This window comes from Sphaerodactylus townsendi, linkage group LG07, assembly GCF_021028975.2.
Source record: "Sphaerodactylus townsendi isolate TG3544 linkage group LG07, MPM_Stown_v2.3, whole genome shotgun sequence".
In the NCBI taxonomy this organism is placed as follows: domain Eukaryota; kingdom Metazoa; phylum Chordata; class Lepidosauria; order Squamata; family Sphaerodactylidae; genus Sphaerodactylus; species Sphaerodactylus townsendi.
The window spans coordinates 62,797,836-62,823,567 of NC_059431.1; the positions used below are offsets into that span (position 1 = coordinate 62,797,836).

Consider the following 25,732-nt stretch of genomic DNA (forward strand, 5'->3'; position numbering starts at 1 on the left):
GTTGGGTCTCAGCAATATTCCTAGCAGCAAAAGCCTGTCACCTGAGTTCCTATCAGAAATGCCCCTGGTGCTGGGACTCAGTGGAGCTCCAGTAAAGGAGCTGGGAGAGAAAGCTGCACTTACCTTCTTCGAGGATATCAGGAGAGGCAGCCAGCCCTTTAATAAGACCTATGAGAAATGGCTGGTGAGCTACCCAACTCAAAACAAGGATCCATTGGTCAAAGACTTGTCACTCCCCAGGACTGGGTTAGGGAGGGAGGATGGGATAAGCCTGGGGTTGCCCTTCCCTTGTGGGAGCATTCAAAAGGCATATCCATGAGCAGCTAGCAATGAAAACCAAGACCCAAGAGCCAGGCAACTGGTAGAACAGAGTATGGGAATCAGGTGAAGAGAATCCCTCCCTACTTGCTCCATTCTGATACTTTGCCCTGGAATACTTGTGCAAAAACAGCAGCTCTGGAAGGTGAGACAGCCCTGGACTTAGACCTGACCCCAACAAAACCTGATATAAGGATGGACACCACTGAATCAAGCACTGTAATTTGATGCTTGCTTTAGGAAATCGTAAGGTGCAACAAGACAATATGTTGGAGAATTATGCTCATAATTCCTGTCTCTTAAAATGTTTATAACCAGCAGCTGCAAAATCTGAATTACACCAGGATTATGACATTGTTTTCTAATGTAAATCTTCCCCAGTCACCATGTAACCTAATAAAGAAAACATATTTCACCATCAGTAATTAGTAAATTATTTTTACACCCACAATAAAATATTTAACTGTAAAAGGATGCTATATTAAATAATATTTTGTGAATTTTACATTACAAAAGAAAATGGTTCGACTTAGGCCCCTTCCACACAGCAAATGTATAACAGGTTGTAGTCAAGATAAAATAACCCATTTGCATTCACATGCATCCATGCAGGCAGCAATTGAAGCGCACAGAAACAATCTGGGTTACTGTCACACCTTCGCACTTTTGTTTTATTTACTTCCCACTGATGTGGGATGCACAATTGACCCCACAGTCATGCTGATGTCTCGTGATACAACCATCTGCACATGCATAGCTATGCAGATGTAAGCCATGGAATTTTTAAAAAAGAAAATTGAGGCAAATAAAGCGCCTCCTGCCCAGATGTTTGCTTGTGTGTAGCTGCAATCTGGGATTTTTGAAAAGACTCTCTAGTAGTGCAATTCTCAGAAAAACTGGTTTGGGGGGAAACACAGGGCAGGTGCATTTTAAGGGTGGAATCTGTGCGAAGTTCCCCCCAAAACAGGTTTTTTACCGTCCTACACCTGTGTTTATTGGCCCATGAATAAGGTGCTTTAGTTTTGAAGCATAATTATCAGAATCTGGTTATCAAAGGCCTAAAGTTTAGCTACAGTTAGTTGTGATTAAGTCCCACTGAAAATAATTGGACTAAAGTTACTCATCAAACTAATATATTCTATTGGCTTCAGTTTGTGAAAGACAGACTCCCTTTGTTCAATTTATAACTGATCAGTTTTAAAAGACTGAGAAGAAATGTAGCTGACGCCCTAAATCAACCCTTGATTTGTGAAAGACTTCAAAATGTTGTTGAATGAAAGATCACTCAAATCCCATGGGTGATGTTCAGAACCCGCTTGTTACTAGCTTCAATGGGATTCAATCTATATATATAAAAAGCTAACAGTGACTTTGTTAGTCACTCCCTAACGCCGAAACGGCTGGACGGATTGCCCCCAAATTTTCACATGTCGTTCCTCCCTGTTGCGGGCAGGTAATTGGGTCTTCAAATCACCGAAAGTCCATACCTGAGCCAGGTAAAACGTCTTTTTCCTGGCACACCAGGCCATGAAGCTACACTACTGGCTCCACTTCTTTTGCACATGGCCCTTTAAAAACGCAGGGAGCTGGCCTCGATCTGAGTACCTCACTACCCTGCCTCTGCTGCCTAACTGGGATAGCCTTCTGCCTTACCCAAGCCAGGACTGTGCATGTCAACCAGCCTCATGGACAGCGGGATTCACACTCTGGACAGTTCAGTTGTGGAATGGAAAGGGTTACATTATACTAAAAAAACAAGACACCACCATATAACAATGTGAATTGAAAAGGGAAAGAGGGATTCCATTTGACCACCCCAAAAGGCTATGCTGCAGATCATTGGACCTGCAATGACATCTGTGTGGGTTGTGGATTGTGATGAGAAGGACAATTGCCACAGCAACGTGTGGCCGGCCCCGCTAGTGATAAATAAATTTTGTTTCATCAATGACCTCCTATTTGGATTTTGGGATCTGCAGCTACAATTTAGCATGATTGACTCTCAAACTTAGATGCATTTCTATCTCTATAAGATAATCAGAGTTTTGAATATTGTCATATGCCATCAGATTTGTTACATTGTCTCACCTTTAGATTTAATATAATTCCTTCAAATGTAATGTCATAGTTTAGTGAACAGACAAAACTCAGCTGTTTTCAAAATCCCAAGTGGACTGACTCAAAACAAACATAAGCACATGTAAAGTCTACAAATGTGCAAGTAATGCTTTCTTACCAATGCAAGCTTGCTTTGTAGGAGTCCTTTGGAAACCTGTATGGCATTTGCAATAATAGGATCCAGGTGTGTTCACACAGTCTCCATTAGAGCATGGATTTGATATGCATTCATCAACATCTGTTGACATTAGAAAGTAGACAATCAGATTTTACTACGTATGTAGAATAGCTTTCTCAAACTCAATCACACTTGACCACACATTTCTTAAGACTCTTAAAGCCATTTGGTAGAAAGGCAGACCATGAAAACTAAACGAACATTTCATAGATTTGGGCTAGATTTTCAAGTGATTAAGAATGGCAGCAGTCTAATTTGCAGAAGTATATAATTAGCCAAATGGTTGTTAAAAATTAATAACTGGGTACAGAACTTATCATTTATGCAGAATTTTTCATTGTTCTACTTTATGGTGCCAGACAGCCACAGAAGGTATTAATTACCTCACTACCTTCTACACATATGCCCATCTGCAGCAAAAAGAATGGATTTTTCCTTCTTTGTTTGCTTTGGTAGTGGTTTATTATAAATCCAGTCACTGCTCCTGGAAAATACAGCACTAATGATATATTTGGGCCTACCTCTGGATATTATAGCCATGCTCCCTCCTAACGAGATATTCTCCACTATAAAATCTAGACTTTTTAAATCTGGAATTGATGGCATGCAAAAAAGTTCTGCTCTCCCCTCTCTGTTGGCATGCCATATGGCTGCCTAGTCATGGCCAGATATCTGTTCACGCTTTTTGATGCCAGAGCATGTTCACTCTTTTTGATCCAGAGCAGTGACATGCCATCACTTTGGCCAGATGCAATGTGCTTCCTTCTGCTCTGAGGGATGGAAGAGGTTCCAATGCACCTCACAGTGAATGTTTTTGCATCTGCACGTTGAAAACAGCAGAAACTGTACACCATGTTCTATATTGTAGCCCCCTTCATAACAGGGCTGGAACATAGTTTCTCTCAACATTATTGATGGGCTTAGAGTGTTCATCTATTAAACAACAAATCTAGGGATACTCTAGAGCAAACAGCCAGGTTTTTAAGCACGAACAATCTTAATTTTTTACTTTATCCTTTAATTTTTGTATTTTATTTTAACTTCTGTAACTTATGCCATTAAAGTTTATCTGTATCCATCTGTATCATAACAATATAGAATTAATTTTGTTGTGAATGTCCAAGTTTATTCAAAATGTTGCATATCTACACATATTTTTTCCTCTCAGTAGCATGCCAAGACTTTGCACATCCATCTACTAATAGTTGTTACTAACAAGTGCTGGATGGCAACTATTTCGAGACAATGACACCATTTCTAAGGCAAAGGCAGCCAACAACATTGCTTGCTCTTCAATGTACCATCAGGGAAACCTTTATTCCATTATGATTGTCCAAAACATTGCAGTGAGCATTTTGAAGGGCAAAACTCATCCTTTGTGAACCTGACCTTTCAGGGGATACAGCATTTCCTAAACTCATGTCCTGGTTTGAGAGCCAAATACAGAGAAAAGCCTCCCTCTGCTAAAATCATCAGAAGCAGCTGTTGGTTTTAAATGCCTCCATAAAAAACTAATAGCTGCTCAGGCAAATTGGGACTGCAGCTGACACAGGGATTATTCTGGTAACAGTTCAACAAGTTTTTAGTACCATGGCAAGACTTTTTCTGGATTGGAAGTCCCAGGAGAAGAAGGTAGTGCTTGGAACAGATCCCTCTTGCTTCCCACTAGGGGTATGCAATTCAGCAAAGTTGAACTAAAAGCTTTCTCCCCCTACCCCAAAATGGTGGCAGTATTAAGGAGTCAAAAAAATGAATACTAAAAAATGCAGATTTTTGGACATTTTTCCAGACACTTCAGCCCTGCCACCATTTTTTTTACAGAAGGAACCTCTCTCCCCTCTCACTCAACTGTTGGCTGACTAGGTCCAGAGTTCAACTCCATGCACTGCCTACAGTCTCCATGTGGGGTTCAGAGGCAGCAAGCAGAGTTGAATGCTGGACCCAGATTTGGGGGGGGGGGGTTTGAAAATTTCTGCATCTATTAAACTCAAACTTGAAAAATACTGATTGAAAAAATTGTGCACACACCTATTTCCCACACATTAATTCTCTTTCCTTAAATTTTCAAAGATAATCTTTCAGAGAGTCTTCCCTGGTACAAACTTTAATCATAAAGAGAAAAGTGACAGAATAGTTTAGAGATCAAGAAAGTTCTTTATTTCTAGGTCAGAGAAATCTGAACTCTATTATCTTATTCAAGTGATCCCACTCCATCTGGATTTAATATATACAATGGCTAGAGAAGGGAACACCTCATCAGGTTTATCAAACTGCATGTAAAAGTCCTCAAACAAGGAGCCTCTGAACACCAATTCCAGTCCATAGTAGGGACAAGGAACTACAAAAATTCCCTCCTGGCCAACTAATACCAACAGTGATACTCACAAATGAAGAAAGTTAAATTAAAATTATTTTCCCTAACTCAAATGAAACTGGCAGATTACAGTTGTGTTCAGAGGAAAATGTCTTTACCCTGATTTCACAGCAAAGGGCTATCAAGCTTCTGAGCATCCTACATCCCTTTAAGAATGGAAACTCAGAAATTAAAAAATTAAATTGGTTTAGAGACACATAAGAGGTCAAGGAAGAAGAATGTCCAAAATGTTGTTGGTCTCTACCCAGACAAATGGTTTGGGAATTGAGGGGAAGTCCCTTTCCTTGATGACAATTTTCTAGGAAGCAGCCTTTGGGCATACACTTGAGAACGCTTCTTCTTATCTCAAGTGAGCTGTGGAAATGTCAAGATGATATCAAGGAAGTAAGAAACTGTTGCTATGTGTCACTGGCTCCTTCCATGCCTTATGTGGCATGCTATTCCTTGCTTGCATGATACTCGTATGTGACTATGGACTCTGGTGACATTTTTTCTTTTGATTCCTCTGCTTGCATAACACAGGGACCAAGTAAACTACACTCAGTGGTAGAAAGTGCCATTGTGACAGGCTAGAGATGTTCAGATGTGATTTGTCATTGCTTGCCTCTGCATGAACTGAGAGAGTTCTGAGAGAATTGTGACTTAAATTACATTAATGGTGGCATTTCACTAATGCAGTACAAAAAACAGCTTTCCTTAGTGCCAGGTTTTTGTAGAAGTTCATTACAATGTTGTTAGCAGTTTAAGGTTTTTTTTCCCCAAAGAATAATTGGACAACTTCAAAAACTTCAAAAACAGTTTCCTTATGAATATTTTTTATAAATTAACAATAGTTTAGTTCAAAATGGTTATTGGTAATGTATTATAATTCAGTAACTATTCCCACTTCATAGGACACTCTTAATATGAGGTTGCTAAAACTCCTCTGTCTACACTGCACAGAGTTCTCTATAACTTTCATCAGTTTATATGAACCAGAGCAGACTTAACATGTTTCCAGTCTCATTTTAGCCATTTTTTCAGTGCAAAACATTATGCCAATATGCAACACAAGCAATTATATTGCTTACAAAAAGTGTGCAAAAATTCTAAGAGCAAGAGCTAGATAACAAATAACCTAACTTTTCCCTGATACAATTTTCCTTAATGAAATTTCAATTGTGTATCACTTTGGTAAAACTAACTAACACTAATAATTTTTTAGTCTTACTAGAGCAATTGCAATTGTCTCATTTCATTATGATGAAGGCTTCAGAGCACAGTAGGGGATCAAGAAGTGGTATACAAATTCAGTTGAAAAAAAGACTAAATTTTTTTTATAGGAAGTGATACTGAGGTTGAGGATGTTTAGAAAGAAAAATAAGAGCAAAACAGAAAGATATACTCACCAATACAGTCTCCGTTTGCATCTTGCTTATATCCCATATTGCATTCACAACGATAACTGGAAATGGTTGGCATGCAGCGCCCATTTAAACAAAGATTTGGATGATGCTTACAGATATCTATTGTTTGATTGAGTATTGCTGAGAAAAAAAATGAAGAACCAAACTCCATTACAACATAAAATGAATTTGCTTTTACAGTTGTTCGTTTTTATGACAATGTTAGTACTAACAGAACTTTGAGGATTAATATGTATCATGTATATTTCAATCTGTCCGCTACCTCTTGGTTAACTCCTGGACTTAACCAAAATTTGGAGTCCAAATGATAAACAGATTTTAATTTCTTTTCACACTGTATTGACTTTAACATATAAACAACAATATTGTCTATTGCCTTGATAGAACACTGACCTATACACATTTTACTGCTTATCTGATGAAATTATTCTTCATTTGCTATGAAGGACATTAAAATTGTGCTTTTGCAGTCTAGTGTAATATTGTACATAACCTAAAGTGCCAAATAATGCACTTTTTTGTACTGCTGGATATTGTTACATTGTGACTGGATTATTGTATGCCACATATACTCGTGTATAAGTCGACCCGCATATAAGTCGAGGCACCTAATTTTACCACAAAAAACTGGGAAAACTTATTGACTCTCGTATAAGTCAAGGGTGGGAAATGCAGCAGCTACTGGTAAATTTCAAAAATAAAAATAGATACCAGTAAAATTATGTTAATTGAGGCATCAGTAGGTTAAATGTTTCTGAATATTTATTTCAAAGAAAAACAGTAAACTAGCTCTGTAAACCCTGATTCTCCCTTTAAATCCACTCAGAAGGGAGGGATGTGTGATTTAAAGGGAGAATCTGGGAAAAATTTGAGGGTGCTTGTCAGGGGAGGAATGTTTATGTTAGCAGTACCAACATTTGGAGACCCTCCTGATGATACCACCCAGGTTTGGTAAAGTTTGGTTCAGGGAGTCCAAAGTTATGGACCCTCAAAAGGGTAGCCCCATCTACTATTAGCTTCCATTAGAAACAATGGGGGATGGGAGCACCCATTTTGGGGATCCATAACTTTGGATCCGCTGAACCAAACATCACCAAACCTGGCTGGTATCAGCAAGAGATTATCCTGATGATACCTTCCAGGTTTAATGCAGTTTGGTTGAAGGGGTCTAAAGTTATGGACCCTCAAAATGTAACCCCATCTACTATTAGCTTCCATTAGAAACAATGGGGGATGGGCATCCCCTTTGGGGATCCATAACTTTGGATCCCCTGAACCAAACATCACCAAACCTGGCTGGTATCAGCAAGAGATTATCCTGATGATACCTTCCAGGTTTAATGAAGTTTGGTTGAGGGGGTCTAAAGTTATGGACCCTCAAAATGTAGCCCCATGTACTATTAGCTCCCATTGCAAACAATGGGGGATGGGCACCCCCTTTGGGGGTCCATAACTTTGGACTCCCTGAACCAAACGTCACCAAACCTGGCTGGTATCATCGGGAATGTCACCTGATGGTACCCTGCAGTTTTGGTACCACTAGCCTAAAAACTGCGTCCCCTGGCAGCCAACAAAGTAAAAACCCTAAAATATTTTTTTAAAATAAACCTCACTTGTGTATAAGTCGAGGGGGACTTTTTCAGCACAAAAATGTGCTGAAAAATTTGACTTATATGCGAGTATATTTTTATAATAGTGTATTTGGTATTTCATTCTTTACACATACTACCTCTCATTCCAGCCACAAAAAGCTATAAAATACAGAAAATATGAACTGTAGACATATGAATGAGAAAGCTTTCACTATGGGGGCTGCGCAGCAATGTACTGTGAGAATAGTTTGTATGTACTTCAATTCCTAGTTCAGCAATAAATGTCATTGGTTGAATTGTCCTGCTAATATGCATCACAAGCTGCAACTTGTACTGCCAAGTGTTTTGTGAGTAATAATTAATGCATATCAGCATAGCATATTACTTTTTATTTCCACAACCCCTGATATTTGAATCTCATTTTTTAATATTCTGACCAGTATGAACAGTATGATCTGTATGTGTGATAAAATAAAAAGACAGAGGATAGAAATACACTAAAAACCTGGTTTATGGCACACAAGAGAAATGAAGTTTTACATTTAATTGACCACTATGTATACTTAAATTTATTGCTCTGCTCCAGCCTCTAAAGAGAGAAATGCACAGTAACTATACCCCACCCTATAGAAGACAACATGGCCACAGCCCCCACACCTTATGGGACCCTCCTCCCTAAACCAGAATCATCCTATGAAGCAGGCAGAAAACTGGGCCAACTGCCCAGCAGACCTCAGACAGAACTTGCTCCTGATGGCTTGAGGCATGCTAAAAGGAAAGGAGGTCCCTGAAGTTCAACAATGGCTTTATGTATCAAGCTGGATGGACAGAAGTCAGAAGTGGGGCATGCTTATGCATGGTTTGAGGGGTATGGCAGCTGAGGAAGAGGAACTTGCCCTGCGGCCAATGCCAGAACTGAGCATTCTGAATAATGAAGTGCAGATAACAAAACTTTTACTGAACATCAGATTCTGTGTGATAGATAACTATATCACATTGGAAAGTAGTTTGGGAGAAAATTATCACAGTTGAGAAGTGAACGGTTTCTATACCTAAAGTGTGAAAAGAAAAATATCCAAATGTTATGACATAATTTCAAGTAGAAAGAGACAAATACATAGACTTGTTCACTTCAGGACCAAGCATTAAATAACTTGACTACTTACTTAGACCTGTAATGATGGGACCATTTCCTGTGGGACCCTGGCCACCAGTCCCTACACCAGTTCCACCCACGCCTGGAGAGAAACCGTTTCCTCCTGGAATTGGAATGAATCCTGTTCCACCTGGGCCATAGCCATTTCCGTTTCCACCAGGAAGGAAGCCATTTGCTCCTGTGCCACCAAGTCTGGTGCCACCTACAACTGGAATGCCATCCATGCAAAGTCTGCGATATTCATCTACAAAAATAAAGCGCTATCATGGTATTGTTTAATAAAGAGACAAAAATATGCATTATTGTGTCCATTTGGATAATAAAATCCTCATTCGAAAACTTACTATTATTTTAAAAACTGAATGGCAATGTTGCCACTACAACTGGTTCTGACTAATAAATAGTCCTAGGAAATCTAGTAATTTTTAAATTATATGTACTTCCTGCTGCTTAGATATCTGACAAATTCAGGAATAAATTCAGAAAGACATTCGTCTACTTCATGCAGTTTCATCCTACTGTTAGAAGTGGGTCTCGGTAATGGTACTCAAACAAGTATTGTTGAGGGAAGGGATCCTAACAAATAAAAATCCATGCAAAGCTGCAGTAAGAAAGGTGATTAGGAGAGATAAATGTTCCTCCTTCAGTATCAAGGAAATTGTTTCCCAAGGGAATTTCACTTCACAGGATGATCAACTTGTATGTAATGATTCAGATGAGCCTGTTTGTATTAACCTAAATGCACACATTTCCAAATGTGTTCTCATGTGACTAAAACACACTATTTGTCTGTGCCAGAGACCATTGTTTCCTGCTCATATGTTACAGTTATTGTTGGAAGCAACTATAGCAAAACACTCACTTCAGCACAGTGAATACTCTGAGCTGACCATAAGACTGCCTAATCCTGATAAGAGAAAATCTCTCATGAAGTAATTCTCAGACACTTTTTAGTGGCAAAATTTACACAAAGATTGTTCAGAAACTTTTGTTTCCATTCATAAGGAATTGAAGGAGAAGAAAGCAGGTGTAGTAGACATAACCAATTATGAAATTCAGTATGTGAGAATGTGCTGAGATCAGAAAGACTGTTAAAAAACAAAAGAACCTAGTAGGAATGAGATAAGGGCACAACACAAATCATGAGATATTTTGAATGGGAGTGGCTTAAGTACAGTAAGACAGACAATGACTACCAATTAGGACTAATGTGGGGTAACTGTCAGTATTAAACTAGGATTTGGAACACCCAGTTTCAAATCCCAGTTTCAAATCCCTACAAGCAGGGACATACTGCCTATGGGGACATGGAGTAACCCATGTCCCCGGGCACACATAGACCTGAGTGCCGGCACCAGCCCCAAGTGGTAGACCTGGATGGCACCGCTGGCTCCAAGCGGTAGACCTGGACAGTGGCTTTGGCTCCAAGCAGTAGACCTGAATGCCAGAGTGAGCTCCAGGCAGTAGACCTGGATGCCAACTCCAGGCAGTAGACCTGGATGCTGGAGCAAGCTCCAGGCAGTAGACCTGGACTCTGGGCGGTAGACCTTGGTGCCTGCGGGGGTAGAGGAAGTGGAAAATTCAGATTTCGTCTCCGGCCTCCATTTTTCCTAGATACGCCTCTGGTTACAAGGCTTACTGGGGGACCCTTTACCAGTCTCTCTCTCTCTCTCTCTCTCTCTCTCTCTCTCTCTCTCTCTCTCTCTCAGCTTAACCTACTCACAAGGCTGTTACTATTTTAAGCTCCCTCATTGAAGAGACAGATAAAAATTAAATAGAAAGATAGAAGCAAAATATCTTGCATTGTATTCTGAAAATTCAAATTAGTATGAAGAAATGAAATGGTAGCTGCTTCTTTCAAAGCAAATGAGCCTGAACTCAGAAAAGAATCCTACTTATCAAAAAATGCTTCCAACAATCAGGAAAAGATTGGGTCTACATAAGAACTGACCGGGTTGTGAGGAGAAACTTTTAAGTTGAATTTTATTAGAACTGTTTCTTTCCTTTACACTGCATATTATAGCAATGTTATTCTGACAATCCTAATTGGCATCAAGGTCATACTAACCAGAATGGGCATCTAAAGCCACTCACCAGAACCTCTAACAGGACACATTTCTGGAATGGATCCAAGTGCCCAACATCGTCCAGATTCACAGCAACACTGCATTTTGGTAAACCTCCCAGGAAGTTCTTGTGCACAACGGCCATTCACCAAGCTAGAGAAACATGTTCCTCCTCTTTGATCTGGATATTGATAATGGAAAATTTAAAGAAACTGTGTAAACAAATGTAAAATTAACCAATATAGAAAAAGACACTTGTGGTAGTATGTACTATAATTTTGGCAGTTTGTGATGTCCATTTTTCATTTTGGTTTGTTTTAGAAATGTACTCATTTTGTTTCATTTGTTGCTGAATTCATTGTTTTCTGTTTTTCCATTTGTTTCACTGCTCAATAAATTTTAACTAGGAATGCAACTCAGTGGTATCTTATTTGTTTACCATCTAATAGGGATGAAACTTCAAAGAACTGTACACCTCACTAAAGGGATTCTTCTTTTCAAATTTAAGGCAGATGGGGAAAAGATTTATAAAAAATTTAAATTCTCATTTGCAGATTGGGAAGAAATCGACAGCTGACATCTCCTGAAGACAGGCAATGTTACAAATTATGCATAGGAGAGCATTTGGACTCCAAAAAGGGAGGAGGAGGAGGAGGAGGAGGAGGAGACTCAAAGGGGCTTACAATCTCCTTTCCCTTCCTTCCCCCAACAAACATCCTGTGAGGTGGGTGAGGCTGAGAGAGCTCCAAAGAACTGTGACTAGTCCAAGGTCACCCAGCTGGCATGTGTTGGAGTGCACTATTTAATCTGGTTCACCAGATAAGCCTCCGCAGCTCAAGTGGCAGAGCAGGGAATCAAACCCGGTTCTCCAGATTAGAGTGCACCTGCTCTTTACCACTGCACCACGAAGGCAGAGTTATACAGGATTGCATCTGGCATCTCAAGAAAACAGGCATAGTTACAGAAGGGGCGGAAGGGGATGCTCAGCATGCTAAGAAAGCAGGTTTTGTATTTAATTGTGGGTTGGGCTATTTTTGGAGATGCCAGCTAGACTGCATCCATTTTTGCCATGTCCCCTTTCTGAATTGAGAGGGCCAGTCAGAGGCATTCCTCCCATTGGGCAAAGTGGACAGTTGCCCAGGGCACCCCCTTGTGGTGGGCGCCAAAAATGCAGGTTCGTTTGTGGGTTTTTTGTTTTTTCAGTGTTTTTTCTGTTTTTGGCCTAAAGGGGGCACAGTTTTTAGGCTAGCAGCACCAACATTTCAGGGTTTTTTCCGGAGACACTCCTGATGATATAACCCAGGTTTGGTGAGGTTTGGTTCAGGGGGTCAAAAGTTATGGACTCCCAAAGGGACTGCCCCCAACCCCATTGTTTCCAATGGGAGCTAATAGGAGATGGGGGCTACACATTTGAGGGTCCATAACTTTGGACCCCCTCAACCAAATGTCACCAAACCTGGGTGGTATCATCAGTATGGTCTCATGAAGATTCTCTGAAATTTTGGTGCTGCTATCTTAAGAATTGCACCCCTGACAGCAGGCACCCCCTAAATTTCCCCAGATTCTCCTTTTAAATCCACCCCCTTCCTGCCAATGCTTGTTTTCTTTCTTTCTTTTATTCTCTCAATGCCTAATAAAGGTTATTATTATTATTACATCCACCCCCTTTGGCATGGATTTAAAGGGAGAATCTGAGGTCCCCAGTTTAAACATTGAAAGTGATGCTGTTTCAGGGTGGGGGAGAATCCACCCCAAAATAGCATCACTTTCAACGTTGTTTAAACTGGGGACCCCAGATTCTCCCTTTAAGGTGGATTTAAAAGGAGAATCTGGGCTCCCTAGTTTAAACACCAATGAAAATGATGCTTTTTGGGGGTGGATTCCAGCATCACTTGTTTAAATAACATTGAAAGTGATGCTGTTTCCCCCAATTGGGGTGACTAGATACAACACCATAAAATGTTTTCATAGAAGTAATAAAACATTTTGAAAGCATTTTGAAATTGTGTTAAACAACTCAGATGCTGTGCTTTTGGAAAAAATAGCAAAATTTTCCTTTTAAGTGATGGAACTCTGTAAGCAACATCTAATGTTAGATACAGTTCTTCAATTATATTTTTGCTCTGTACATCACAAATTTCTTTTGGTAATGTATCAGATGTTATTTTATATGCCTAATAAAAGGTTATTGCTGTTATTTACATCCCTTTCTATGATTCAGTTAAGCCTTCCTTCCTTTGTGTGATGTCTTTTTTGCCTTAACCAGTTTTAACCTGCCGTCCTGCCAGCAACAGAGAACAAAGTCCTCTGTTTCCACAGCCATAAAACAACTGTTTCTCTCTAATGATTTACTGTCCAAGCTTCTCCTTTAAAACAGTTTCTTTTTATTTAATTTTTCTTTTTTAAACTTTTTGTTTACTATAAGTCCATACCTTTTAGAGAGATCTTCCAGTTTTTGCTGGACCTGTCTGCAACAGATTCTGGACTTCTCTTATTGATCTCCATATTATAGGCATTTCTTCATGAGAGTTGCTTGACTTGAATGTTGTCTTTCAAAGGAAAGGCGAAATTTCTAGCAGGAAATGGTGACGGTGTGGCTAACTAGACTTCTCTACCCCAGCAAATAACAATGGTAAGCATCCCTCCCATGTGATCCTAGCAAGGTGAGACAGTCCTGTGGGTCTATGCAAATTCCTTTGGCTCTCCCCTTAATCTGGAGAGGCATGCAGCTCCTTTTGAACTGTTAACTAGAGCTTCACATTCTGGTGCAAACTCAGGACCAACCATTCTATGTCATGGCTAGACCAGAAGTCCTAAAAAACGAGATTTGAACTTGTAACCAGCAATTCCAATCTCAAAAAAATCTGGAAAAAAATCTGTTTTTTCTTGGATCATTTTGGGCTTGCTGGTTACAGCCACTGAAAGAAAAAACCTGCCTCCACAGGTGTTTAAATGCCACCTCTTCCATTGTAGTCTATGGGGAATCTTTCTGGAGGAGCTATGGCATCAAATTTGCAGCATAGCTGCTGGTGACACTCCTTAGAAGAACCCCCACAATTGGTAAAGATTGGGTCAGGGAGTCCAATTTTATTGCCCCCAATAAATCCTCCATATGGGAGCCAATAAAATTGGACCTTCTGACCCAAACTTGGTGGGGGGAGTCTTCTCGGGACAGTCACCAGCAGCTGCTCTGAAAATTTGGTGCTTCTATCTTGAAACACAGTCTCCTCTCAGAGCCAACCAAAAGATTCCTCACAGACTACTGTGGAACTATGCCATTTGTATGAAGATTTTTCAAGCACTACTTTTTTGTTTTAATCACGAGACAGACGAACCTCAAAATATTAAACAAAAATCAGAATTAGGATCAGAAGATACTAATTTGAGTTTTACTTTTAAATTTAGCAGAGGTATATACTAGAATGATTTAGCTTTTCATGTCTGTTCACAACTATTTAAGAATCTAGTCATCTCCTTGAATAAATGCAAATAGAATTTCATACAACATATGTTGAAATAAATGGAAATGCATTTGCTAATTCTATTTCATGGCCATTGTATTTAAAATCACAGCTCCATTACAATGTAGAAATTATGGAAAGGCATCAAAGTTGTAAGACAGAACAAGACTAACACATTAGTTAATAGAGTATGGACTACATGAAAACAGCTAGGCAGCAAAAATTAAGAATTACTGAAATGGCTCTAAAGTAGCTTTGAGAATTTTAGAACTGTCTGTTACACTTACCAATGCAGTGTGAACCATCTGTAGATGTGACAAAACCATGCGGACAGAGGCAAAAATAACTTCCAACAGTATTAGAGCATTCTCCAGCATCACAAATTCCTGGAATAAGGCTGCACTCATTAATATCTGTAGACAGAAAGAAATGAATAATATTTTTTGTACCAGCAATAAAGCCTGTTGTGTCAGAAAATACAACAGGTTCTAGAAACCTGTTGTCAAAGCTGGATCCCGGCTTAGCAAGGCAAGGAGAAGCAGGGTGCCTTTGAAGCTGGGGAGAGTTCTCCTTAAGAGCCCCACCTTTTATCTTCTGTTCTCCTTTTTCTGTGCCTCTCACTCGCCATCCTGCCATCCCTTCTCTTGATCTTGTCTTTCTGTCCTACTACCCAGCTCTCTCATTATATCCCTTTTTGCCCAGATACCCAATTGTTCCTGCCCCCTACCCTAGCTGTTTCTGTCTGCTCCAGTACCCCAGTTCTCTTTATCGCTTTCTGCCCCTCTACTTCAGCTTTCTGCCCACTTATTCCAGCTTTCTCTCCCTACCCCAACTCTCTATCTATTTTTCTGCCACCCCCTAGCTCTCTCTTGATCTTTCTGCCCCTTCTTGGCTGCCAGTTGCTCTTTAGGACTTTGCCTGTGATTTTCTGGAAGGTGAGGACTATGTTGTTAAAATGAAGGATTATGGAAGTTTTAGTTCAGTCAGCTCCACTTTCTTCAGGAAAGAGTACCCTCTGGACTACACCTCCCAAAGTCCTTCGCTTTTTCTGGTTCATAATCAGGAACATGCTGCTCAATTATATATACAGATAGTTTTTATTTCTATATAATGTTTTTCAAATACTACAATCTATGATAGTCACATCACATTAGAAAATATTGCAAAGTATTGGACTAGAAAAACTTTTATTTCCCTCTCCTCCACAGTTTTTTAAGGGGTGGGGGAAACAGATGTCAACTGGCAGAGTTAAAGGCTAAAGATTTTTTACTGAAAATCTACACTATGAAATGTCTCCTAGGGGTATGGAACCAGATACTGTCAAACCTAAAAGTTATATAAAATTTTTGTTATCAGATCAGACAGGCAATATCTAACATAGCAAAAAGACTTCCTGATAGTTTTCTAAACCCAGTTCTCTCTGAATGGAGTTTGTTCATATTTCCAGCAAAAGGGAGGGATGGGGAAAGGATAGACAGCTCTGCAGCCAATCCAACTGCAGGGAGAGGTTAGCAGAGCTGCACTTGCCCAATCATGCTATCACAGGCAGCAATTTTCCTCCCACTGCTCCTTTGGTGGTGCTGGCTGTGAAAATGTCTTGAATTACTTTGAAGGGTCCTGCCTGGGCTGTGCTTGCAATATGCAAACTTGGCCTGGACTTTGAACTACTACAATGGACCCTCACCTGGACTAGAGACTGGTTTGATCTGCTTTATTATTAGTAGATAGCTTTTCTGTGGTGTTTTATACATATTTGATTTGGTTTCATTGTGGGGTTTTAGGTTTATTTTACTTAATTATATTTACATTCCACCTCATGCTAGCATCTCTAGATGGCTTACATAAGTTAAAAACAATAAAAAGCTACAATAAAACATCATCAATAAAATATAACAATAAAAATTACAATAAAAATAGCCTTAAAATAGCCCTAACCCACAGACTAGAAACTGTGAGGGGGGGGTGGGGGTCCAGGGAGGCTAACCAAATGTCTAGCCAAATGCTTGGGCAAAGAGGAAAGTCTTCTCCATGTGCCTAAACTCATAAAGGGTTGACAAGTTGTGAATCTCTCAGGGGAGAGTATTCCAGAGTCTAGGGACAATCATGGAGAAACCCCCCCCCCCGCCCATGCACATTTGACCCCTGCACCTTGGCAGGGAAGATACCACCAGGATTGTCTCCCCCTGTGACCTCAGTGCTGGGGCAGGTACATATAGGTATAGGTGCTCTTTCAGGTAGGCAGGACCCAAGCTGTGTGTTGCTATGATTTAAAATTCTTTGCTGTGTGTTCAAGGAAATGTTGGATCCCTTGTAGAAGTGCCTTGGCCGCAGGTCACTAAGAGAGCCAGAGGTGGACTATGCTGGTTACCAGCCCACCTTGAAAACTTTGCCGGTGCTCAGCTCCCCGATGGTTAGGTGACTTGAGGGGGACTTGATGAGGCCTTGGTGTCACCAGGGCCTTGGTATCACCCGGGTTGTGTCTTCATTTGTCTTCCCTCTATTGTAGATGTGTCTCCCATCTCTCTGTTCTTCTAGCCTGCTGTAACTGAGTATCAGCAAACCCTCACCCTCCCTGTTGGTCATGTCCCCAGATCTTGACCCTGACCATTTCCCCGACACTGTCATCCATGTGATTAGCCATCAAGCAGGAGTGCTTGGAGGGTTTGCTGTGAGTGACTGGAATATGTCTCCTAGGCAGATCACTGGATGGTCTGTTTGCCACTGTTGAAAGGGCCTCCAGACTTTGAGATTTTGCTTGGCATAGTGCAGGGTGCTGCTGAGGGAAGGCTTGAATAGAGGGGATCTGGGATTAGACCCCTTTGTTCAATTCACTTGACACTTGGGTGGGCAGTCTTCATTGAATTTGTGGTGTCATTTGGTGAAAAAAAATAGCCACTTTGGAAAATCTGCCATTTTTCTGCCTTTCCCCCCATAAGGAACTATTGACAGAAGATAGTTGGGGCATTTCCTCCAGGGGGCTGTAGAACTGGACCACTTTGCCTGATAACATGAAATCTGGGAAGTCTTTAGTACAGAGGAAGGATTAGAGTTGCTGAAAGTTTGATACTACATGATTAAAAATAGCTGCCCTGTACCCCTCTGTGAGCCCCTGTGGTGCCTGACTCCACCTCCTTGCTGGTGGCACCCCCTGGACCTGTCCAGTCACCTTCGTCTCTTGGGGCAGTGGGGTTGCTGTTGACCCATTGTTGTCCCCACTGCACTGACTCCTGCCCCCAGTGCTTAATCAAGGGCTGCCTGCCCCTGGGTGATTCTTCCAGTTCATCTTCTGGTGGAGCCTTTCCTGCTCCTTCTGCCTGTTTCCATCCCTTCTTTGCCACTGGTCTTCACTCTACATCTCACTCCTCCCCCAATCCTCCATCCCCCTGCTGTCTGCCAGGCAGCCTGTCAATCAAAGTCCCATCCCTCCCACTCCATGCTTCTGTGCCACAGTCCCCTTTCCACACAACTGCCTCCCCCTTTTTTGGTGCTCTTTTGGGCCTGGCTGCAGTGTATTTTAACTGTTCATCTGTTGTGTGTGTGGAGGGGTTGGGGGTTGTGTTTAGTGAAAAATAGCTGCACCAGAAATCATTTATCTAACATAGGAATAAGGGTAGCTGTAGGCATCTTCTGGGGTCTGTAAAAATACAATGTGGTAAAAATAGCTGCTCCAGAAAGTCTGCCCCCCCCGGGAAATAGTGAGCAGGCATCTGATCTGAAATTAACAATTTTCTCCAACTTGATATTCCAATATGATAAATATACTATTGACATTTAATGAAAATGATAATTCTGTCCTTTCTGAAATTATTACAGTTTAAATAATAATTGTTCAAGTGCACATTCCTAATAGTTCATTTAATCACAGTGTTGCATTATTCCTAGTACCTATCTTCTAAGAAAGTTGCAGTTTTATGGATGACTTTATCTCATCATAAAACCTATAACCATTTTTTTAAATGTCAGCTTTCAGGTTTTGTAACACACTTGGAAGTGTGCCCAAATTTGAATTGGTATTCATTTTGATCAAGTTTAGGCCAAGTTTCCATAAAATTTGAACTGACATGTTTTCCATTTTGAAGCTATGTGAAACTCTGTGGGGTTTTTTCATGTCTCAATGTATGGCCAGATAATTTCCCTCAGCTGCTTTTTAAGTTGGATGAAAAGGAAGAGTATTGTTCTCATAAAACAAGAGAGGCTCTCAGATCCTTTGACCTACTTCATTCCTGACTTGAAAGGTGTTCAGAAATTGCAGCTAATGCAAAATGCAGCAGTTCCTAACTCTTAGACCCCCAGGAACATACTACATTAATATGTTTGCAGTGGTTTCCTACAACATTCTGGGCACAAGTCAAGGTGCTGGGTTTTAGGCTCTAATGCTTTAAATAGATGGTCTCTTAAAGACCACTACCTGCTTTATGCCTTTTAAAAAAATAATCTACCAAAAAGTATGAATAACACATGGATACTGAGGTCAGCTTTACTTCTGGGCTTGTTATTTACAGGAAGCCAAAAAGAATGAAACTACCTCCATGCAGTTAGACATCTATGTCTACTGGTACCCAAGTGGTCTGAGACAATTCTAGTCCTATCAGGGAAAACTACAATTTTTATGATTCTTTCTTGACACAAATGGAATTTGCTGAAATAACATAGGTGCCATCTCATATTAGAAATGAACAGTGCCTTAAACTAGGCAAGAAATGCTCGGAGATCCATGATTGTATCTTCTAGCCTTTGATACATCTCCAATTCAGATCAGATAGGAACAGATAGGGGGGTTCAATCATTCTATCTCAGCATAACTTTGCATCTTTAAACAATCCTCTTTGCATGTTTTTAGGACTGCAAAGGTGTGGATGGTTTCAGTGGGTGAAGTGTGCATGGGAAGAACTATTAAACCCCTCTTTCTACTTTATGCAGCCCTGATGTATAGAATGATCCAGTATGTGGCTGCAATTTAGGTTGAAAAGGGCTAGATCTACCAGCTGCATATGGATGCAATTGAGCTGTAAAAAGTCTAGAAATGACAGATCTCCCCAAGTCCCTTCTAGTTTGACTTAGTTCCCCTCTGCACATGCAGAATAATGTCCCAGCACTGGATCAACAAACTGGGACATCTCCAGGCTCATAGTTTTACACACAGGCAATCAGTGATTTCAGACTACACTGAGAAAAGCCCACCTTGACACTTGGGTTTCCAGCACATCAGGAGATGTATGATCGTAAACCTGGGGAGCAAATAGCAGTTCACATTGTCCTTTTGCAGTTTTGCAGTTTGCATGCTGCCATTACTGGCCTCTCACTTCCCAACATAAAACAGTGTGTCTTTTGCCCGGCTACTAGTAGGGGAGTCTTTTCTTTTGAAACCCCTCCCCCCTCGTGGGGGATTTCACGTCCACGAGAATGGGTTAGTGGGCTCGGGGTTTTTTGTTTTTCTTGGGGTTTCTGTTCACAGCGCTGGATCCTGGGCTTTTTCTCCCTGGGAGAGCAGTTCCTCACACACACACACCTCCGCCTACGACAGTGTGGTATCCTGGCGCCGGAGTTGTTAGCCGGCAATCCGGTTACTGGGGCAGGGTTGAACGGTTGGATTGGGTATTGGTTGTCTTGTCGAAGGTTGACATCATCATTTTGCCATTTACATCAAGACCACAGATTAACACTACTGATGCTTTGTTTTGCTCAGGTGGATCACTTTCGCGCCCGGGTCCCAGTGGACGTGTGCCTGGTGACCTTCCCAGAGCAGCTGCAGAACCTTGTGAGCAGTCCATAGTCAAGGAATTTTGGCAGTCCCTCAGTCTAGTCACATATGGACCATGTGCAGGGCTTCAGTGTGCATAAAGGCATCAGCAGACGGGGTCTTCTGCGTGGGAATTCGGATTCACTCGCCTGGATGGGGGCAGCCTCCTATGAGGTCAGGGATTGGCGGTCCCCGAGCAAGAAGCCTGCTGGTGGGGTTGTTGGCGCTGGTTAGCTGATAAAATGGATGTGGGATCTCCCCTGTTGTTTTACTGTTTACACAGAGCCGCAGGAAAGCCGGACCCAGATATGGATAATCGGGCATAATAATGTCCACTGGACTGGCATTTAAGTGCACTCAACTCCTTGGGGTGCAGATCTGGCCCTTGGGAAGGGCGTGGATGTTTTTTGGCTCAGCCAGCGGGATATGCACTGGGAGGCCTTGTTGCCAGCCATATGGGAGGCGCTTCAGAGGTTTGGTGTACCTCAGGGGCTTGTCATTCACTTGGGAGAGAGTGACCTCCCAGCTTTGAAGGGCCTGGAACTGTCCTTGCAGATGGCGGTCGGCCTCTGTGAAGTCCTGGAATTGCTTCCAAACATTAAACTGTTTTGGTCCCAAATGCTCCCACGGCTACACTGGAAGGATGCTTGGGAGCCAAAGAAATTGGATGTGGCATGTCGCAAAGTGTGTAAGGTGGCAGCGCGGGTGGCCTGGGAGCTCTGTGGTAGCGTTATCCTGTACCCTGACATAACCACCCGGGAGCTTGCGCTCTTTAGTTTGGACGATGTGCACCTATCTGAACGGGGACTGGACATTTGGCTGCGTGCCATGTGACAGGCGCTCTTGGACTGGTTGGAAGGCTTGCGAAGCTGTGGCAGGAGATGAAGGGTCAGCTCGGTGGTGGTTTGGGCAAAGGAGCACGTCTTTAGGGGAAGTCCGAGCTTTCACGCCGCTCCTCCCCATGGTTGGGGGCCTCCATAAGAGGCTTGGGGTAGGGCGGGCTCATGACGTATGCCGCAGAGGCCTCTGCAATTCAAACCTGACACCCTAGCAGGAACGGGACCACAGCGGGCGGGTGCCCAGGTGGCCCAGTACCTCTCTGTCCTCCCCAATATGGATTGGGGTTTGGTGCTGGCGTCAGCTGGGGTGCTGACTGGCTGTAAAACAGATGTGCTCCTCTTGCTTGCCCAGCTTCTGCCTCAATAAAAGGCTGTGACCCATTTTAATTCCAAGACGTGTCCAGATGGAACCTCTGCACATCTGGGCACAAATAGCTAAATGCATAATAAATGCATAATAAACAAATGAATACATCTGAATAATAGAATATTAAAACATCAGCAACCTTTTGTAATTTCCCCCTAAAATTAGAATACTATAATAAACTGAAAACTTTGGGAATAAAATGAAACAAAGAATACAAACTTTAATTAACCTATGGATCCACAGAAAAAGACCAGGGCATTTGTTATGGTAGCTTTTATGCACTGAAGTGATTTAAACAATTTTGGTCAGCAAGGTATTGACAAAGTAATGAGAGCACTTATTCACATTATTGCCAGGAAAAAAAATTTCCTTTAAGCAAGCTGGAGCACATCTGGTTCTTGAAGTCTAAAAGGTGAAAAAGAAATTAAGATTGCATGACTACTAGTTTATTTTCTTTTTCAAAAAATTGGCTAGTTAATATCAAAGTCATGCCACTCCTGTTAGAAACTGGCATTCTGCCCAGGCAAGACTTTTGCCCCTTTGTAATGTTTGATCTGGCTTTATGTACTGGAGGAAGCGAAGGGAGTAGGCAGAGAGCTCACTGGTGAGATCACTTCTGTACAAAAAAAATTAAAGAAAATCCAGATTAAATCAAAGAAACTTTTATTGACTGAGTACAGTGTATAAATGTGTGTATATGTATATGTGAGAGAGGGAGAGAGATTGTGAAAACCCATTATGTCCATACTTCAAAAGTTATGCTACAGAGAAACTATACTTAATCTTTTAAATTCTGGCTACAAGTAGTCTACAAAAAGAAAGAAAGAAGCCAGTAAAGAAATCAGATATTCTTTACTATATAGGATTTGCATTTGAAGCAGGTACTGTAGATTATGGTGTGAAAGAACTCTGTACATTGAATGAATACCAAGTCTCATAAATTTTTGATTTTTATGCTCATGAATGATACTTTATGAAATAGGATAGCTAGCTTTTGCATACACATATGGATGGTTTTGAAGATCTCTGTGAAATTACCTTGAAGTCATAAATGTTTGATTCTATCTGTATCAACTTTGAGAGAAAATGTTCATGAATGTTATAGAATTGCTGCAATATCAGCACTTGGGAATGGTGAACAATGGACATTATACCATCACGTTGGAGTAGGACAGAAGCAAGATACTGAGTTAAGAAGTAAAACAGATCTCAACCTTATTATGCATCCAAACTGCATAGTAATGTAAAAAAAAATGTTACCTGACATTCATGGGGAATAGGGCTTGCCAGTGTAGCAAATAGAGCTTGCCAGTGTGGAGTCTCCTTCTTTGGAGGCTTTAAAACAGAGGCTGTTTCTGCATGGATGGAAAATAGCATCCTAGGGATGGCAAAAACACTGTCCCTAGGGTGCTGTTTGCACAGCTGGCACTGCTGCATCGCAGCAGCACTGCGCTCGCCCCCACAGCAGCACGAAGATGCCGCTTTTGAAACTCACTCCCTGAGCGAGATTTTTCAAAAGCGGTGTTTTCCCACCGATGCGGTGCGAAGCGCACCAGTGTGAGGGCACTGCTTTTGGCCCCTCTGGTCTCCCTTTCACCTACCTCTCCTCCCTGCACAGCTCTGGAAGCTGGAGGGGCACACCCACACTGCCCTCTGACCCCCAGAGGTCAGAGGGCAGTGTGGGTGTGTCCCTCCAGCCATCCAGAACTGTGCAGGGAGGAGAGGTAGGTGAATGGGATGACCTGTGGGGCCAAAAGCAGTGCCCTCCATACAGAGTCGCTTCTGCGGGTTGCAGCAGCCTCGGCACTGCCCACACGAGACCGTGTGAACGGTCTCGTGTGTCCACCAACTCACACTTGAATTGGGGATCTATTTTAGTGGATTTTTCCACTGGCATATAAAAGCTGATTCTGTGTCTACTGAGATGTTGGAGGCTTTCTTTTATTTTCTATTAGGAACTAAAGACGCACATGACAAGCAACAATTAAAAGGGAACATACACTAAAGAACCATAAAATAATCTTTTGTTTAAGCTAGGACCTGATTCCTAAACCATACAATCATATTTTTTATAAGGCAAAGTCTGAGCAGTCAACTCACATGTGAGGAACTTGTCTTTATTAATGAGCTGGTTAGCTGTTCCATTAGCATATACTTGGACAGGTTAAAAAAAGAGAGGCTTGCCTGCCACATTTAAGGTCATTGAATTCTAAACACACAAGAATAATAATTCTATAGGTACTGCTACAGATATATTTTAAAGTATATTTACATGGCTCACTAGAGTTTCCATGGCTTAACTCATGTGAAATAAGGAATATTCTTAGGTTTGTGGTACTCACATTACAGTATGTTAAAACATACAATATCTTGTTTTTCTAGCTGGTTCATGCCAAGACTAGGTAATGTCTACTACAATTTCAGGATCTGCCCTGTCTGTAGACTGAACATTTTAAAAACTTTATGCTGCTCACATAATCATAATTTTCTTTAATGTCAGTTAATGTAATTTTTCTGGAAGTTGCAGTGGTTTATTTACTTTTTCTGCAGGAATACAAGCTGCAGAACTATTCACAAAGAAATCACATTCCATTACTTATTTAATTATGAAAAGCTGCACAATCTCAATCACTCATCAACATGCATAAGTTGTAGTAGTAATAGTAGAAGTAGTGGTAATAATAATAGCTCTCCCTCTCCTCCTCCTCCTCCTCCTCCTCCTCCTCCTCCTCCTCCTCCTCCTCGGGCTGTATTCCCCTTGAGGGGGTTAGCACTGACATTTTCTTTGCCAAATAGCGCAATTTTGGGCATGTTCAGGGGTCAGGTTGATAGCACGCATGTCTTCAGCAATGCTGCCCATCCACCGTTTCTTTGGTCTTCCACATCGGGAGGGTCAAAGTTTAGGGCTGTTTTTGCAAAGGAAGTCTCCTCCTGGCGCATAATATGCCTATACCATCAGAGCCGTGTTTACCTCATTTTCTTTGTAATTGGTGTAAATCCAAGTCTTTGTCATATGACTTCATTTGTAACCTGATTGGAAAGAGTCAGGTCAAGCATCCACCAAAGCATCTTCATTTCTATCACATGAAGAGTCTGTTACTGTTTTGTTGGCCAAAATTCTGTTCCATATAGGGCCACAGGCTGGATAACTGTGGGGTACACTTTTGCCTTCAGATGTTCAGGTATTCTTTTGTCACACAGGACTCGTGTGGTTTGCCACCATTTCATCCATGCTGCATTAACTCTAGATCGAGCATCTGGGAGGGTATCCCCATCTGCTGAGACCAAGGATCCAAGATATTTAAATTAAGTGGTCTTCTTCAAGTCTTGGCCATTAATGTGGATTGTTCCATCTGTTTGAGGGCCACATTCAAAGTATTCTGTTTTTGTAAATTTAGCCATAAATCATAATCAGCTAATCCATTGTTCCACTCATGTGATTGTTGTTGAAGAGCTGCATGTGATCGGTTAACAAGAGCCACATCAATTTGCATAAAGCAGTGTCCAAGAATGTGGCATTTGTAAATCAGCTGTTACTGTATCCATGCAAAGAATAAATAGCAGAGGTGAAAGTGCTGAGCCTTGATGAATGCCAACAGTTATAGTGAATGGTGGTGAAATCCCTGCTGGGCATTGAACTTGACTGGTGGTTTTACAGTACAGTAATTGTACCCATCAAACATACTCTTCAGGAATGCCATGTGTCTGCAGTGCTTGCATGTGGTACTCAAATGTTTTTTCGAGGTCTAAAAATGTCATGTGCAATGGTTTATTTTTCTCCCAGTGTCTTTCCATTAATAGTCATGTGGCATCAGTGGTTCTGCTTCCTTTAACAAAACCACATTGGTTGGATGTGATTGTTACATGGTTTCTAAGTCTCTGATCCAGCACCCTTTCAAATGTTGTCATGGTGTGGCAAAGTAGCCTGATTGGTTGATAGTTGGAGCATTTGCAGACGTCTCCTTTCTTTTTCAAAATGGGTATAGTTGTGATCATGGTCCAAGCTTCTGGAAGTTTGTTTTCTGCAGTAGTGGGGTTGAAAAGTGATGCAAGGAATATGGCACCTTTTTCTCTAAGCATCTTCGAGATCTCGACTGGAATGTCATCAGAGCCATTT

General features: G+C 41.3%; 1 protein-coding gene across 2 annotated transcripts in view; it reads right to left on the reverse strand.

Moving 5' to 3' along the window:
* The window catches only part of FBN2 (fibrillin 2), a 203,465-nt gene that overhangs the window by 111,136 nt on the left and 66,597 nt on the right, over positions 1-25,732 (reverse strand). Inside the window, exons 1-6 of one of the 2 annotated variants that reach the window (XM_048503188.1) lie at positions 14,957-15,028; positions 13,641-13,757; positions 11,237-11,389; positions 9,153-9,386; positions 6,377-6,514; positions 2,555-2,674 (exon numbers count right to left, since the gene is read on the reverse strand). In XM_048503188.1, the coding sequence (XP_048359145.1) occupies positions 2,555-2,674; positions 6,377-6,514; positions 9,153-9,386; positions 11,237-11,389; positions 13,641-13,713 (718 nt within the window). In that variant the 5' untranslated portion in view covers positions 13,714-13,757; positions 14,957-15,028. Of the gene's footprint in view, positions 1-2,554; positions 2,675-6,376; positions 6,515-9,152; positions 9,387-11,236; positions 11,390-13,640; positions 13,758-14,956; positions 15,083-25,732 lie in introns of those variants that run through there. The other variant, XM_048503187.1, reaches the window with a different exon arrangement.